Here is an 18984-nt window from a genome sequence, read left to right as displayed (position 1 = left end):
CAGTGTTGTGGTCTTTCATTGTCCACAGGAGTGTTTGGTGGTGTTCTGGTTTTGGTGCCTGGTTGGATGTTGCTAGGAGGAAGGTAAATACTGCAGTGGTGAGGTACATGGTGGAGAATGGTGGTGGTGTAGTGGAGAATGGTGGTGGTGTAGTGGAGCAGGTGCTTATTCTATTCCGCGATGCACATTTGTTTCGAGGAGATGACGTGCATTATTAATCCTGCAGGATTGGCTAATTTTTCTGCTGGTTTAGGTGTTTCTTGTTACAGGGTTGAGTTATGGTGGTGGCGCATCGGCTTAGGCCTCGCTTGGCGGAAAAGAACGACACTTGGAGTTACTTTATGTTAATATTTAGGCTTAGTGGGTGCGCTCTCATTAAAGTGGAGTAAAGCGTCAGCCAATTGTCCTGGACAGGAAATGACTATACCAACGGGACCGGTGGTTGAAGGTAAAAGAGTTGATCACCAATGCTTGGCTTGTGTGATTGTTTGTTTGAGCTGTTTGGTTGTTATTGTCCTGTGCGTTCTTTTTGTGCCGTCACCATTATTAGTATTAACTTATAGGCTAAATATTTTGTCAAATTTATTTTTGACAAGTCATTAAATTTTAAACGCCAACACTGTTGTCTGTGTCTTTATTTTTAGAAGTGGTTACATTGTATTTAAGAAGGTTGTTATATTGTAACACAATAATACACGTTAGTGAGTTTAATAATAGTGGGTGGGCCATCCCAGGGCAACACTGAGGAAACAACCTAGATCAGTAGTTCTCAAACTCAGGAGCTTATTCAGAGATATAAAAATAAGCCAGGTGACGTGTACTATGATGCTGTCTGTTAATTATACACACCTCTAAAATGCCGTTGAGATGCTCAGGCACGCCTGCGTTTGCACCTCTACTCCCCCGTTTTTAATGGCCAGCCCTTGTTACCACCTACAAACGATTTCCCCTGTCACTCACTCTGCTGGGCTGTCTATGCGCAGCGAACGAACGCATTGTGAACTTTCGCTAAGGTATGCGCACTGCGATGTATACGCATATACTCACTGCATACCATCGGCAGCAGCGAGCGTTTGCATCTTAGTGAGCGAGTCTGAATGAGCTCCTCAGTCCTCAGGACCCCACACAGTTCACATTTTCCAGGTTACACAGCAGGTGCACAGGTATACTCATTACTCACTGACACATTTTAAAAGAGCTACAGGTGGAGCTAATTATTTCACTTGTGATTATGGTCGGGATGTACTAAAGGAAAAAGTGGGGTAAAACCCCCGTTCTCTGGGTTTATAACCGCATTTTCGTATGCACTAAGCCCCAGCCGCCCTATTATTGGTGCGGAGGGTAACACCAGAAAAACCTGGCGTTACCCTATAGACGCCTCTGGGCTTCTAACCGCATCCCGCACCCGATGCTTCGCTTTTCGCCGCCGCCTGGCCAACCCGCAGTTGCCCAGCAATAGCCCCCAATCACCTTAGTCTCCTGGTCGCTGGTCTGTGCTCCTCCTGGGTCCTCCACCTCCTTCTCCTCCTATTCTTCTTCCAGGTGCAGTGAGGAGGAGCCTGGGACTTCCTGCACAGGTCACCAGGAGGGGGTGGAGTCCCACAGAGACCCCCTCACCCGGCGTCAGCTGCTTCGCAAAGGGAAGCTCTTATTGCAAGAGCTGTCCTTTGCGATACTAATCGCATATGTTAGTACATATGCGATTAGTAAGGTTGCGGTGACTGGCAGGATGTACACCGCAAGGTTAGTACATCCCGCCCTATGTGAGACCTGCAAAACATGCACTGTTTGGGGTACTGAGGACCGACTTTGAGAACCTGTGACCTAGATTTTCTAGGGGGGAGAAGTGGAGATGTCCCCATAGCAACCAATCAGATTCTAGCTATCACGTTATAGAATGTACTACATAAATTATAGCTAGAATCTAATTGGCTGCAACAACTCCACGTATCATCTTCAGAAGCTTTGATACATCTCCCCCTAGTCTTCTAACAATACCACATCACATCATACACTGATCAGCCATAACATTAAAGCCACTGACAGGAGAAGAGAATAACACTGAATTATCTCCTTACAACGGCATCTGACATTGTTAGTGTTGCCTATAGATACCTATGGGCTCCTTCCCGCACAAATCCCCAGAGAGGGATCCGAAAGATCACTCTCTGCCCCCCACGGCTTGCACATGTGCAATGGGACTACCAGGTTATCCTACTCTCCAACATGACCCCTTCCATCCGGTACACAATACTCTGCTCCTGGACTTCCCACCTAATTTATAATTGCAGTCACTTGTGTTGAACTAGTTAATAGATGAGACAGGTGTTTCACCACAGGTGGCTGCAATCGTCAATTAAGATGGAAGTCCAGGAGCAGAGCATTTGTACCGGAGGAAGGGGTCATGTTGGGGGGGGTCTGGGTTATAAACCCAGAAGTCCTCACAACACAGAGGACAACTCTTATTGGAAGAAGTTTCCTTTGTGTAAATATTCATGAATAAACGCTGCTATGCATATAAGTGGAGGGATGTATCACCATAGAATATGCAATGCATGATAAATCCTGTAGTCTTTTACAAACTAAGACAATAATATTCCCACCTGCCAACAGAAACTGCCTACCAGAGATTCCTATCACTGAATAGGACAATAAATCCTACCACTCAAGCTCGATAGCTAGTTGTTGTCCTCACTCAGATCTGTCCTTACTTCCCCATATCCAATCTATATACAAATCATGCTACATAAAAGTTAATGTATTCATTACAGTATGTCCTGTTAATATATGTATGCTCTTGGTGATGGAATGCAGAGTTTAATAGCAAGACCAACAGAGTCCAGGTACTCTAAACAGGCCAAGTATTTAACCAGGTTTAAGGTCTATTAAAGTGTAGTAGAAGTTGCTTGTACAGCCGTACTCAGTTATGCACTTGGTAATCTGGATGGAGCGGAGCTTAAGCAGAACATACAGAGCACCAGCAGGGTATGAAGGATATATGCGCAGTATTCTGCAGGGTGTTTGGAGCTAATTGGAATATGTTATGCCCCACTGTGGCACTTATACACAGTAACAAGATTAAGCAGATGACCAAACAGCGGCCATCTTGGTAAAGGAGCATGCTTCATGTAAGGAGCATTCATGCCATACTTGCCTACTTTTTTTTTTCTCCTCCCTGGGCTTCTCCGGGGAGGCGAAGCAGGTGGGTTGAGATGGGGTGGGTCCTGACGGTTTGCATCATTAAGCCCCGCCCCTTCGCTGTCAACTGCAGTGATTGGTGCAAATGTAAATAGGGGCGGGGCTAAATGATACAATTCTTGAAGAATCGCGTCATTAAGCCCCACCCCCTAAACGGGGAATTCTCCCCATTCTGCCCACTTCACTAGGAAGTGGGCAGAATGCGGGAGAACTGCCTACTCTACCAGGGGTGCGGGGGGTTACCTGAAAAATCGGGAGCCTTCCGCGACTTCCGGGAGAATAGGCATGTATGATTCATGCGGATAGCGAAGCAGCGCGCTCAAACGTGTCCTGCATGGTCTATTGCAATAGTCTCCTTACCGGTCTTCTCCTAAACAGACTCTCGCCCCTACAATCTAATTTGAATGCAGTGGCTATACAAAATACGGCCCATGGACCGGATGCCATCTGCAAGGCAACTGGGTCCGACCCGATTAATATTGCAGCCATCTTTCTGGCATCGTACTAGAACCAAGCCCAGGCAGCAAGCAAGCAGTGCGAAGAATAGAACTATCGGTGATTCAGTCATTCAAATTGTAATGTAAGGTGCAAGCTGCCAGGAGAGGGGAAAGAGGGCCTGATTCAGAGCCGGACGCTATTTGCGCTCGCTCGTTCAGAAAAAGGGGCCGGCTATTTAAATTGAGCGCTCGCTCTTTGCGGTCTGTTGACGCCTCTATGTCTGAGCGAGCGAACGAAACATGCGCTCACTATTTTGTAGAGACGCCCCCTGGCCGCTCGCATCCTACATCATCTCCGCTATTTATTTGATTAATCGAGTACATCGAAAGGCGTCTGAACTGCTCGCAGTGCTTATGGTTGGATTTTCCTACCGCAATCATGCGAACAGTTCAGGCTAAGAAACAACCAAGTGACGTGGTCGATGACGCTGCTTTGTTAATTATGCACACCCTTAAAACGCCCGTTTTGACCATTTGGCATGCCTGCGTTCGGATCACCACTCCCCGTATTCAAGCACCTTCCCCTGTTACCACCCACAAACGCCTCATCCTGTCACGCAAATTAGCAGGCACTCGCTATTTTGCGAGCGCTCGATTTCCGACCGCTATGACTGGTTGGCGCATGCGCATTACGACCCGTACGCATGCGCAGATGTGCGAACATCGCTCGAAGCGAACGAGCGGCTCTGAATCAGGCCCAGAGATCGGATGCTGGAGAGGGGACAGGTTTCAAAAGGAAAGTGGGAGTTGAGAGAAGAAAGAGTATGTGTGGAGCAGAGCTGTAAACTAAACTTCCCTTCCTAGCACAAGACTCACCCTAGCCTCCCCCCCTAACCCCCCAGCGTTCCCTGAAAACTCCATCCTTCAGGCAAGCTAATATAAGTCATCTTCACATCTGCTAGGTTACTCTACTGATTACCACCCCTCTAAAAAGTTAATCAAACTTTTAGTTAATCATCATCATCTTCCATATTCAAAAATCCTGACCCCTGACTTATTCACATATACACTATATTGCCTGTAGCATAATAGGGGAGCAACTGGAAATACGGTATGCAGTCAGGAAGCAGACGGTCGAAATGCCGACCGCCGGTTTCCCGACTGGGGACTAATGATAGGCGTCGAAATCCCAGCGCCTATCATTATTCCTACGCCGGGAGCCTGACGCCCGGCATACCGAACGTAAGTAAGCCCGGCAGGGGACGCGGACAGCCGCGGAGGGGCGGGGCGGGGGGAGGGTTAGGTTAAGGGAAGGAAGGGGGGTTAGGCACCCCCTGGGGGGGTTAGGGCTAGGCACCCCCCGGGAGGGTTAGGTTTAGGCTGCGGGGACGGGGGGGAGGTTAGGGATGGTTATACTTACCTTAATTAACGGTCAGGATCTTCACTGCTGCCGGTCTTCCGGCGTCAGGATTTGAACCGCCGACATAGGTCTGGCGGTCATTCATACCGATCCCTGAAAATACACCTGTAGGCTGAAATTTTGTGGCAGTAGGTTTGTGCTTCGGGCCCCAAAATTGCAGTCTACTCTAATATAAGACAATGGTTCTCAATCCTCAAGTTTTTCGGATTTCTGTCTGTGGAAGCAGATAGGATAATTATTGATCTAGAGAAATAGATTAACTCACCTGTGCATGATTCAAACAAAACATGACCTGTTGGAGGTACTTGAAGACTGATCATCTAAAGCTGGGGGGTTGGGTATAATTTGCCGGCAGATGAAATACTGACGCTGGAATCCCGATGGTGAAGTATCCCGACAGGGACACGTAAGTACCCTAACCCTCCCCCTCTCCACCCCCTAAGCCTAACCATCACTTGGTGGTGCCTAACCCTAACCTCCCCCGGCGGGTGCCTAACTTCCCTCCAATGGTGCCTAACTATAACCCCCCTTCAAGCACAAACTTCAAACTCTCCCAGGGGGGTGCCTGACCCTAAACCACCCAGGGAGGCTCCTAAACCTAACCCCCCCCGTCCCCAGCATAAGCTAGTACTTACTCGCAGCGTCTTTTCGTTAGGGACGCCGGTGGTCGGTATGCCGGACGCTGCTATCCTGATGTCTTCGGGATAACGGCGTCAGCATTATGCCGGGTGTCAGGATTCTGCTGTCGGTATATTGACGCCTGGGATCCCATCCACCGGCATTTTCAAAGTATCCCATAGCTGGGTACACAGATGATTTTTTTGAACGATTTGGTCAATTCTGATGGACAGGAATGACAAATCGTACAAAATCGTCTAATGTGTTCTGTGTTATTCGGTGTGCACTCCCGTTTGGTCGTCTGCCGCATCATCAGGTCGTCCCTACATGCAGGCCAACCTGATGATGTGGGCAACGACAGGGACCGGCATATCAGGCATCGGATCCTCTAATGTGTACAGACCACCCGATTGGTCAACCCGTAGGTGGTGGGGGGGTGGAGGGGGCATCGCTGGGTATACACATCGTATAATGTGTACCCAGTTTAAGACCATAATCCCTAAAATAAAAATATAAAATGTATGCACAAATATAAATGTAGGGCCTGATTTAGCCCCGGACACAATCCCGATTCAGTTGCTCAAAATGGAGGCCTGTCATCTCCAATTTGTGGTACTGCCGAAGCCAGCCGTTGCGTCTTTCGACGCTGACCATGGCAACTTACTTGTGGAAATTGAGTAACCTTGGAGTTACTCAGATGGTCCAGTGATGTTCCCGATGGTGATCTTCGAATGCATGCACTGGATCTGAGAGGGCTTCTCAATTTAAAAGAAAACACCTGCATCATTTACATCCTTCTCAGATCTGCTGCTACTGAAGACTTAGCACAGATCACTCCAGGATCCACCCCTGAATCAGGTCCTTGGCTCTTAGAAGCATAAGGCTTCCATGTAGAGGCATATGGAGTGCACATGGACACACAGACACACACACTGCCACTTTTCGCGAAAAGGACAGTTTTTTTTGGGGGGGGGGGAATCAGTCTGTACCCCCTAAAAAGCCTAACTCATTCGGGGGATCAATATTGAAGTGTTTTAGTAGCCCTAATAAAAGCAATTAGGGATCTTATATTGAGTCAAAGGGCTGTAATATGCACAAGTATATTAGGCAATGTCTTTTGTGAAAAATAATTGCTATGGTTAAATTGGGGGTACGTGTAAATGGGTACTAATATTTTTGTGTCTGTAAAGTGCAGATTTAAAATATGTTAAAAATACACCAGCTGCAGCCCCCTGCAATCCTAAAAACACCTGTCCCATCCATAGAGCCCCCCAAATTACCTATCCCAGCATTTTAGCCCCATTTTCAAACATTTTCGCCCCAAAACATTACGTATTTTTTTTATCGGTGAATTAAGACAACTTTTTAATTTTAGTCATTAAGGGGGGCTCTCCAAAGGGTTCTGAACCAAGGGCCTGATTCAGAGGCGCTCGTAAGCGGCCGCTCGTTCGCTCCGAGCGATGTTCGCACATCTGCGCATGCGTATGGGTCGTAATGCGCATGCGCCAACCAGTCATTGCCAAAAGGTAAAAAAACGGGCGTTTTAAGGGTGTGCATAATTAACAAAGCAGCGTCATCGACCACGTCACTTGGTTGTTTCTTAGCCTGAACTGTTCGCATGATTGTGATAGGAAAATCCAACCACAAGCACTGCGAGCAGTTCAGACGCCTTTCGATGTACTCGATTAATCAAATAAATAGCGGAGATGACGTAGGATGCGAGCGGCCAGGGGGCGTCTTTACAAAATTGCGAGCGTGTGTTTCGTTCTCTCGCTCAGACATAGAAGCATCAACAGCCGGCCCCTTTTTCTGAACGAGCGAGCGCAAATAGCGTCCGGCTCTGAATCAGACCCCAAGTCCCCACATTTTTAGCCCAAAATAGGGATTTTGCACCACCGGCAGCTGGAATACGGACACTGAAAGCCCGACATGCAGTGGCGTAACTACTGCCCCCACGGTGGCTTGGAGGCGATGGGTAGTTTGAGGGCGATGGGGGCAGTGGTTACGCCACTCTTTGGCGGAACTCCCGTAACTACGGAGGGTGCAGGGGGTGCACCCTCCATCTGCCGGGCGCCTGCTGAGTGTGTTACCAGCGGGCGCCCGGCTTCTATTCATTACGTCACTCCCATAGTGCTGAGGAGCGGACGCCGGGGTATGGGCGGCAGCAGCACTGTAGCGGGGATAAAGGTAAGTGGGTTTTTTTTGTATGTTTTAGTGTGCACGCGGGGGGGGGGGGCAGGGGAGAGCAACTACTGGTGGCTCACTACTGGGGACTACTACAGGAGGCTCACTACTGGGGACTACAGGGGGCTCACTACTGGGGGCAACTACAGGGGGCAACCACAGGGGGCTCACTACTGGGGGCTCACTACTGGGCACAACTACAGGGGGCACAACTACAGGGGGCACAGCATATGGGCACAACTACAAGGGGCACAATTACAGGGGGCCCTGCATAATGGGCACTACTACAGGGTGCATTGCATAAGGGGCACTATTACAGGGGGCATTGCATAAGGGACACTAGTATAGGGGGCATTGCATTTTGGAGCACAACTTCAGGGGGCACTGTATAAGGGGCACTGACTTGATACACACAGTTTACAGGTTATAAACTATGTTCCCAATAATCTGGTTCTACACGGACATAAAAACTGTACAACCTGTCTTGAGCTGAGGTGACAGACTGGCAGGAGCAGAGAGGAGGGTTGGTGAAGTAGATCTGTCAGGGTGGGATGTAATGGGCATTACTGTTTGGCATAATGTGTATTTGGCATTACTGAGTGCACAATGTGCTATTAGGGGCATTACTGTGTGGCATAATGTGTAAGGGGCATTACTGTGTCGCATAATGTGAAATAGGGGCATTACAGCATGGCATAAATTTGTTATAAGGGCTTTACTGTATGGCATTATTGTGTGGCATATGTAAGGGGCATTGCTGTGTGGCATAATGTGTTGTAAGGGGCATTCCGGTGTGGCACACTGTGGTATAAGTGGCATTACTTAGTGTGTCATAATGTGTAAGGGACGTTGCTGTATCATGTAACCACACACCTTAATCGTCGTCTTTGGGTGTGTTTGATCTTTGGGGGGGGGGGGGGGGGGCGCGCCTGAAACTTTTTTGGCATGGGGGAGCAAAATTAGTTACGCCACTGCCGACATGAGACTAAAGATAGGTATCCATCATTAGCCCCACAACAAAATCCGGACGCCTGGCATACCGAATAAAGGTAAGCCGTGTGTCTTCGGTCGTAGCCCAGGGAGACTTAGGGTTAGGCACCCCCCGTCCAGGAGGGTTAGACTAGGGAAGGGGGGGGTTAGGGTTAGGCACCACAAAGGAGAGGTTAGGGTTAGGTACCAATGGGGGGAGGTTATGGTCAGGCACTAGGGAAGGGGGGTGCTAGGGTTTGGCACCACTAAGTGAGGTTTAGGGTAGGAGAGGGGAGGGTTAGGGTGCTTACTAGCCCCAGTCGGGATTTTGATCCGGCGGTCTTTGATCCGGCAGCTGTTCAGCCACCGGGATTACATACAGATTCCCATACGATCACCTCTAAGTAGCCTGTAATTCCTTCACTACGACAAACTTACCCTACATGCGAACGCCCCTTTTGCTGGCCAGTAACACCAACTCAGTTCCATGTGGAGATCCGACTGAGATCCATAGGACTCTAAATCATTTGTAATTGCTCTATGTTGTGTACGTTCAGCAAAGACCAGCGACGTCCGGCAAGGTCAATGGCGTGGAGACATGTTTAAAAACACAGTTTTTATATCAAAACTCTGGAGCATGACAGGGAGTATGATAGGAGAGGGAGTATAACATGGGAGGCTCTGCCTCCCCTGACTGCACGTTCCTGGCACAGACATATCCGCAAGCTGCTAAAAATGGCAAGAACTGTGCACAGGCAGAATTGCGTGCAACTCAGAGAGTCCAGTAACAATAACAGGTCCACATAGACACTAGCGGCTCCAGGCACGGGCAAGTCGGTCAGTCACCAGGAGCGCTATGGGATTGGGAGGGCGCAGGAAAAGCCCTCACCCCCTCAAACCAGCGCTATTTTGATGATATACGCACAGGGGGAGCGATTGGAGGAGGGAAGGGGCTGCAACACAGTACAGTGCGCAGCTTTAGATGCTGGGCGCAAAGGGATTAATGGGAAAAAAAATGGGGATTTATTCCCATCAAATGAAGGCAACAGAGTGTAAAATAGCAGCATTAGGGACATACTGTAGCCCACCATCCTTATTCCCCCTGATTACTGGCTGGAGGATGCATGCAGCGCTCTTGGCAAGAGATCAGTGGCTGTCACTAGTTAGCAATGCTCTTAGGATGGAGATAGCAATACTAGGAAATGGGGGACAAGCAATGCTGGATCCAATCTCTATGTGCATGCACGAACACTAGCCACATGTGCGCATTTCGCTGTAACTCCCCTGTCAGCAACATTAGGCTGCCACCGAGAGGGAGAAGACCTCAGCTTCGGAGCTGGGATTTCACCAAGGCACTGGGATGTTATATTGTGGCGTAACTACATTATGTATCGCTGACACATCCTGCAACCACCGAACCAGCAGGAAGGGTGGTAATCAGTGGTGGACGGTGGACCTGTCCCAAGTAATTGTTCCTGTTTTGTTTAATGTATTTATATTATTAATTATACTAGTTGAGGCCTATAATGGAAGGTTTATACGTTCGGTTCTCTTTGCAGACGAGAAAAGAATGGATACCCCTAAAGATAAAACAAATCTGTAGCTTTAGAGAAAATGGATGTGCGATAGAGACATCTTAAAGCAGAATACAGTATAAATAGCGAATAGCGTAATTTCATAAAACAGCAGGTCCTTGGAGCTACAGCTTTATTACGATATGAGGGTAAGGAACAATATATGGCCACTTCGTAAGTCACCATGTACCATGCATGCCTACTCTCCCGGACGTCGCGGGAGGCTCCCGACTTTTCGGGTAACCCCCCGCAACCCCAGCATGGGCGCCGAGAGGGGGGGGGGGGCCAGCGGGTACAGTTTACCCGGGCCTGTGTTTGCTAGAGGGGACCGGCGTCACTCACACCCTCCCTCTCAGCAGCTCAGCACACAGCTTGTGCTGGGCTCCTGAGCGAGACTGCTCGCGGCTGCAGTTTCCTATGGCTGTGGGGGGGAGCGATCACATTGATCGCACCCACCCCCTGCTTAGCGCCAGGCTGGGGGGCTTACAGCGCCCCCCTCCCCTGTGCGCAGCAGCGCTGCAAAAGTGAATTATATATATTTTTTTGTCAAGGGTATTTGCCCAGGCCTCCCACAATTAGGCCACGCCCCCGCCTTTACCCGGGCCCGGCCGGGCTCTCTATGGCCCTGACCCCCGGTAGAGTAGGAATTTCCTAGTGAAGTGGGCAGAATGGGGAGAATCTCCTTGGCGATCGTGGGTCTCCATGTAGGGGGCGGGGCTTAATGACGAGATTCTTCATGAATCGTGTCATTTGGCCCCACCCCCTATTTAAATTTAAGCCAATCGCAACAATTTACCACAAGGGTTGCGGGCTTAATGATGCGAATAGTCAGGCCCAGCCCCCCGTCGCCACCCTCCTGCTTCTCCCGGGGAGAGAAAAACAAAGGTAGGCAAGTATGCAGTGTACAGTTCTGGAGACCTGATCATCAAATAGACATTAGAACAGGAAAAAAATGAATAATAGAAGGGCTACTAAACCAGTAGATATCCCCAACAAGCAGTGCAATTCGCCGGGCATGGGTTCGGGTTCCCCATGTCTGAGTTAGAAAGCCAGTAAGAAATTGCAGCACTACATGTACTTGTTATCGTATTCTGCGATTAATTTAGGGTCATATTAACTAAGCCTTGTATTTTCAAACCCCTCAATTTCTACAGATTTTGCCTGACAGATTGTAAATTTAAAAATCAGGCTTGTTCTGCGTTAAGTATTATTGCCCTTTTAAATCTGGCAGGCAGAATCTTTTAAAAGTGGAGGGTTTTGTAAATCCACTAGTAAATATGCCCCTAAGCCAGAGGTTCCCAAATGCGATCCTCTAGGCGCCCCTACAGTTCAGGTTTTAGAGATATTCATGTTTCACTACAGGTGACTTATTACCCTTTTCCACTGCTGCAATAACCCAGGTTTTTGCTGGGTCTACCCGGGTCACAGCTCAGTGGAAAAGGGTCCCTGAAAAATAACCCAGATCAAGGGACCTGGGAATCCAACCCAGGTAGCTACCAGAGTTGGACCCGGGATGGACCTGGGTAATGGTGCAGGGTAAATGGCGCGACCCGGGTTATCTGTCCTGGGTCATGCCTAAAATGAGCTGATTGGGGGCTGTGGTGCAGTCACCTCCCACTTTTTATGACCTCATGCAGGGCAGTTTCTAGGGTCTGAGGCTCCCAGTGCGAGCAGTCAAAATGCGCCCCCCCCCCCTCGAAGCAGTAATATTGTGGAGTGGGCGTGGCGTCATCATGAGGGGGTGTGGTATCACAGTAAGGGAGCGTGATCTAGAAAGACCACAGAATGACAGCCACCGTGACTACTGAGTACAAGGGTGTCTAACCTGTCAGAGGCAAAGCGCTGAAAAATATATGTAGCTAAATAAAAGACAGACAGCATGCGCGCGCCGGAGGCGCGCGCTCAAAAAATGGGGTGTGGCCTAGCTGTCACAAGTCCACGCCGCATTTCTGTGTGCATGCCTGTGGTGTGACATTTGCAGAAGTATGACCTTGCATCACACCCGGTTTTAGTCGCGTTGGGAGCGAGCCCAGCCAGATCCACATAAAATACACTGCAACAAACCACTTCCACATAAAATATATTGGAAAAGCCAGAGGCACATAAACTACGTTTTAAAACCACATCCACCTCAAATACATTATTAAATCCAGAACCACATAAAACACATTGAAAAAACATGATTCACATAATACACACTTCATTCCAGCCCCCTCCCTTACCATTCCAGCCCCCTCCCTTACCATTCTCTCCCCTCCCTTACCATTCCAGCCCCCTCCCTTACCATTCCATCCCGACAGGTCTTAGGCTTCCCCCCCACTGGCTCTCAGGCAAAAGTGCCCATTATGCAGTGCCCCCTGTAGTTGTCCCCATATGCAGTGTCCCCTGTATTTATGCCCCTTATGCAGTGCCCACAGTGGTAGTGTAACTTATGCAGTGCCCCCTGTAGTCATGTCCCCTGTAGTCATGCCTCCATCAGTAATGCCCCCAATAGTAATGGTTCCTGTTGTAGTGCCCCAATAGTAGTGTCCCCAGTTGTATTGCCCCCAATAGTAATGCCCCCTGTACTAGTGTCCCCTTTATAAATTCCCCAGTATTAATGCCCCTGTATTAGTGCCCCCAGTAGAAGTGCCCCTGGCCCCTGAGTAATGCACCCAGTAGTGGTGCCTCCTAAGCAATAACCCCAGTAGAAGTGCCCCCAGAGTAATGTCCCTAGTAGCTGTGCCCAGGTGCCCCCAGTAGTGGTGGCTCCCCCCAAGTATTGTCCAGGCTGCCTGCACACACACACAAAAAAAACAAACAAAACAGTAACACTTACCTTCAGCCCCGCTCTGGCCCCAGCTCTGGCGTCCGCTCCGCTCGGCTGCTCCTCTCTCTGCACTATGGGAAAGACGTCATGACGTCCTCCCATAGTGCACATTGTGGGAGCCGGAAGCCGGAGCCTCCATCTCCGGCTGCTCTGCTCTGCCGGGCGCCCGCTGGTAACTGAATCTCAGCGGGCGCCCGGCAGTTAACATGCTGTTTCTACAGCAGGGGTAGGAGGCAGCGCGCCCCGTGCGATTGCACGGGTCGCCTGCCCCTAGAAACGGCCCTGACCTCATGTTTAGCAGAGCAGGCCTGGGTTTTTGGTGGAAAATGGGTATTAATTAGTACCTCTCAATATGATTTAACCACCTGTGCTCAACCAAAGATATCTCTAAAACATGAACCGTTGGGGTGCCTTGAGGACCACGTTTGGGAACCTCTGCCCTAAGCCATTATTTGGGGAACAAAGCTTTTAAAATATTTTTTATTTGAATTGAAATCTTTAAAAATAATAAAAAAACAAATGATCAGTGTAATTTAAGGTCCAAGCTCTGGTATCGCTCAGTTACCTTAGATAAATATTTTTCCTAAATTTCAGCAATACGGGATTTTCAATCAATGTGATCAGTCGCGAGAAAAAAAACTTCCTCTTCCATGGAGCAAGAGGCCTATTGAGAATTATCCCCTATGTTCCTTTTATCTACTGACAATACTGAAATGTAACACTGCATTATACTACCTGTGTGCCTGATAAATGACACACAGCACAGGTGATGTAGGATCCATGCGCATATCCTAAAGGCGGGCGAGTAAACGCAAATCCTGTCTTCCAAAAAGATAGGACCACTGTGAAAGCCAGGGCCCCTATTAGCACAACAATGGCCTCTTGTGCGCCTCCAGATAGCATGGAAATGAATTTAGCCCTGAGCACAGACAATAAATAGGCGATTTGACAAATGCTTTTTGTCCTGTATTTAACCCCATCCCCACCAAGACACAGCCCAAGTATAATAAAAAAAGAGTTAACATAATAATGAATGGAACTACAGGAGCAAGCGCGACTTAACAATGATGTTCTTGTCTGAAACACTTCCATTAGCTTAACCATCTAATGCAGGCATGAGTAACCTGTGACTCTCCAACTGTGGTGAACTACAAGACTCAGCAGCACAGCCAAAGCTCGATTCACCAATTGCCGATCTCTGATCTGAAGTATAAATGTCTCATTTTAAATATTATGGAGATACATGAAAAATAATTAAAAAAATAAAAATATAATTCAGGCCAGATCTTTAGTGAAAGGGGTACTTGTCCGAAAAGCACTAGGCTGTAATGTATACTATAAACCTATTGCAGCTTCATTCTCTTTTCCGAAAATACATTATTATTCCTCCTTGCAACAAACTTTTTAATGATACAATAAATATTATATAAAATATTAATTATAGTTAAATACATTCATTTAGTGTAACACTCTGCCTAAATAAGTACATTACAGTCTTACCAAACCTGTAAATCCTGCCCTGTACATATTCCTTTGCACAATAAATTAAAAAATAAGTTTTTAGGCCATGCATATTAGTACATCAGCATATTAGTTATAGGGGAAAAAAATCAGACCCTTCCTCATTATGTGACTTACCTTATGGGAATCATTCCATAGGCTGGATATAACTGTGCTATTTTCAGGAGCCTCTCCCAATGTGGCATTGTCACGTTGGAAATCCATCGGGTCCCTGATGCCCACTTTCCCTTGATCACAGAGGGATACAGCGGCAGGTGGGTTAGGTGTTCATAGAAAGCTGGCATCAGTTTCTGACACCAGACCCTGGCTGGGTGTGAGAGATCCCAGCTGGTGCACACACACTGTCTGTTGGCAAGCAACAGTCCCCTGTGTTCAATCACTTCCTAGTCCCAGAGGGTGTGTGTGTGTGTAATCCTTCCAGTGACCCAGCCCTTAATTCACATCAGCAGTTCTGCAAGTAGTGAGTGTGACACTTGTCAGTCTGGCTCTGCTGCAAAACATTTCTCAGTGTGACACAATCCACATGTCCGTGTGATGATTGCATTCCCGAGGTGGTAACATCTACATTTTACATACAGCTCAGTTTAAAATAAAAATAAAAAAAGTTTTGTTTTTGTATAGACCAGTGTAAATGTTTAGCTCAAGTTACACAAGTATTGTACATTAAACCAAGCTTTAGGGACCAATGGATGACTATAAGTTACTATTTTATTGTATGATAGCTGTTGTCACCACTGCATGGAATTCAGCACAGTTTACAAAAACATTTTGTAGCCAGTAACAGCAGGTGATTCCCATATGATCTAGATCTGAGCATGTGTGTGTGTGGGGGGGGGTTCCACCTGTTTTGAAATTACAAATCCCAGAATGCACAAACATCCACTTGCTGGTGCTTATTATAAATCCCAAAGGAGGTTATTATTATAGATGCCACAGCAGGGGAAGGGCTATAGGTTGATTCTCTGTGATCCAAATTGCAGGAACACACCAAGGGGTAAATTTACTAAAGTTTGATTTTGCTTTTAGTGTGATTTGACATCGATTTGCATCCGATTTTCATTCGATTTTGCATTTGGATATTTACTAAAGGCCAAATCGAATGTAAAATCGAACTTAAAACTGAATTTTTACTCAAAATCCAACATCGGACAAACATCGGTACTTTTTGCATAGACCAACACACAAATCCCTTGTTTACTATTATTCGATTTGAAATTGAACACAGGGCCTGATTCAGAGCCGCTCGTAAGCGGCCGCTCATTTGCTCCGAGCGATGTTCGCACATCTGCGCATGCGTAAGGGTCGTAATGCGCATGCGCCAACCAGTCAGTGCGGTCAGAAAACGTGTGTTCGCAAAATTGCGAGTGCCTGCTAATTTGAGTGACAGGATGAGGTGTTTGTGGGTGGTAACAGGGGAAGGTGCTTGAAAACGGGGAGTGGAGATCCGAACGCAGGCGTGCCAAACGGTCAAAACGGGCGTTCTAAGGGTATGCATAATTAACAAAGCAGCGTCATCGACCACGTCACTTGGTTGTCTCTTAGCCTGAACTGTTCGCATGATTGCGGTAGGAAAATCCAACCACAAGTACTGCGAGCAGTTCAGACGCCTTTCGATGTACTCGATTAATCTAATAAATAGCGGAGATGACGTATGATGCGCAGCGGCCAGGGGGCCTCTTTTCAAAATAGCGAGCGCATGTTTCGTTCGCTCGCTCAGACATAGAGGCGTCAACAGACCGCAAAGAGCGAGCGCTCAATTTAAATAGCCGGCCCCTTTTTCTGAACGAGCGAGCGCAAATAGCGTCCGGCTCTGAATCAGGCCCACAAAATCAAACTTCAAATCGAACTTCAAATCCCCAAATGAATAGACCTGCTTTTGATTTTAGCATGAGCAGGTCGGATTGACACAGATACATGCATACATCAGTGAGATGCATGCATGTATCTTACTGTAAAAAGCTTAGAAAGAGTTAAATTTAGAAAAAAAAATGACATGGGGTCCCCCCCTAAAACAGGAACAGCCCCGGACTTTTCATAGCCAGTCTTGGTTGTGTAAGTACAGAGAAAAACTTGAGTAGGGTTCTCCCTGTACTTAGTACAACCAGCACTGGGCTCTGATCCTGTCCTGGTTCTAGAAATACAAGGGAAAAAATGCGTAGGGTTCCCCTGTAATCTCCAGAACCAGCACTGGACCCTTTCTAGCGGGGGGCTGATGCCAAAGCCAGGGGAGTCCTTCTACCGTGCCCCCCAGATGCAGCATCAGCCCTGACTACTAGTCAGCCAGGCCAATAAAGGCGTCCCCCTCTCCAGGGCACCAATGGCCTAGGCTGATTGCCCGGGGCTATCCCTGCCAACCTTGGGCGGTGGTTGGCAGGTTGATGGTGTAGGTGTTGTATAAAAAAAAGAAGTGTATAAACATTGTCTATACAGTAGAACTGCAGGTCCCAGCAAGCCTTCCCTCATGCTGGTACTTGGAGAACCACAAGTACCAGCATGCAGGGCATTAAGGGCCCACTGGTACCTGTAGTCCGGGGCTGGTTCTGTTTTAGGGGGGACCCCACATCATTTTTTAAATTTAATTTTAACTCTTTCTAAGCTTGTTACAGTAGGATACATGCAGGCATCTCAATGATGTATGCATGTATCTGTGTGAAAACGAACTGCTCATGCTGAAAATGAAAGCATGAAGCAGTTCTATTTAGTCGGGGCTTTGAAGTTCATTTTGAAGTGGGATTTGCTGTTCGATTTGTACATGAACAAGCCAAATCGAACAGCAAATCACTGTTCCAAACTGAACCAAATCGAATTTGATTTCCAAAAATGCTTCTAAAATCGAATTTTAGTAAATGAGGAATTTGTACTTCGATTTGATTTGATTTGAGGTGAGCTAAATCGAACATCAAATCGAAAGTAAAAGTGAACTTTGATAAATATACCCCCAAATGTGAATCCTTGCATGAGGATTTTTTGTATCTCACAAAATAGGCATCGGCCCTTCTACTAATTCTCTGCTTCCAAATTTGCTATTGTAGTTACCTATGCTGACTTAGGCCCTCATTCAGAGCCGCTCGTAAGCGGACGTTCGCTCGTAGCTATCCGATGTTGTACAACCACGCATGCGTCGGTGTAACTGCGCATGTGCGTACGGCTGATTGCGATCATTTTTCAGTCGTTCGTCGAACAGCGAACAGGAAGTGACATATCAAATGTGATTGACAGAACTGTCCGTTTTGGGGGCGGTGACGGGCGTGGAGATGGGAAAACGCAGGCGTGTCGAGGCGTTTATTGGGCGTACATAAATTATCTGATGCGAGCGGCCAATGTGAACGGAACAAGTCATACGTCACTGGCTGATCCAATTTTCAGTAAGACTACTTGCTCAGCTTGTGGTCTGGTATAGTCTACCGCAATGATGATGGTCTCTTGGGCCTTCTCCGGGCTCATCGATGGTGTGGCGATGTATCATTTGCGGCCACATAAACAATCATCTTGTAATTGTTAATCTGCTTGTAAGGTGTTTCGTTAATAGCCTTTTTTTAGTTGCTAAAATCCGAACGCAGGTGAACTACTCAGCTGCTAATTGCGGCCTAATACAATCAATTAGCAGACTTTTTTTTTTTTTGGTTTTATTTATTTTGTGGGGGTTTGTAGTTCAACAATATTGTACGCATGTTTTTTTGATAAGCGAATATTTTATGGCCAAAGAAACCATTTTTTGGTTTCGTATTTTGTTTTGGTTTTTTAAAACTCTTTTTTTTAAAAAAAAACGTTGATTGTTTAGAATTTAAAAAATGTTTTTCTTTCCGTTGTTTTATTTGTCATTTCGTTGTCTGGATTACCTTTAACCAGTTTTGAAAGAAATAAACAAGAGAATTGATCAGTTTGTATTTTTTTTTATTATTATTTTTACTCACAGAAATAATGTAAAAAACTTAAAAAAACATAAATTGTTTTTTTGCCCACAAAAATAAACAAAGTGGCATTTCATACACAAACCAATAAAATTATTAAAAACAATTTACAAGAAAGGAGAGGGAGGTTTTGGCCATTAAGGAATATGGGGCAAACACAGAAATGGATTATGGGGAAATTAGCCAGTGCTGTCATCGCCTTTTAGGGCGTTTGGCCGGGGTGGGGAGTGAGCTGGTACGGGTCCGGGATGTCCTTCGCCTGGCCTGTCCAGAGGCAGATGTTGTGGCCTCTGGACTAGGCATAGGGCTAGGCACATTTGGAGGGATGGCTGTTGTTGTGCCA

General features: G+C 47.2%; 1 protein-coding gene across 2 annotated transcripts in view; it reads right to left on the bottom strand.

Annotated features, from left to right (window-relative positions):
• NIPAL2 (NIPA like domain containing 2) overlaps positions 1-15276 on the bottom strand; it is a 109279-nt gene extending 94003 nt beyond the window's left edge. Inside the window, exon 1 of one of the 2 annotated variants that reach the window (XR_015869377.1) lies at positions 14848-15276. Coding sequence is in view for 1 of the 2 variants with exons in the window: in XM_088442614.1 (XP_088298740.1) it covers positions 14848-14934 (87 nt within the window). In the remaining variant the exon portion in view is untranslated. The remainder of the gene's footprint in view (positions 1-14847) is intronic. The other variant, XM_088442614.1, reaches the window with a different exon arrangement.
• Between the last annotated feature and the right edge of the window lie 3708 nt (positions 15277-18984).

The sequence above is a fragment of the Taudactylus pleione genome, unplaced genomic scaffold (genome assembly GCF_031769625.1).
Source record: "Taudactylus pleione unplaced genomic scaffold, aTauple2 ptg000314l, whole genome shotgun sequence".
NCBI classification, from domain to species: Eukaryota; Metazoa; Chordata; class Amphibia; order Anura; family Myobatrachidae; genus Taudactylus; species Taudactylus pleione.
The sequence above is the reverse complement of the archived record's forward strand: the minus strand, read 5'-3'. Positions and strand labels throughout refer to the sequence as shown.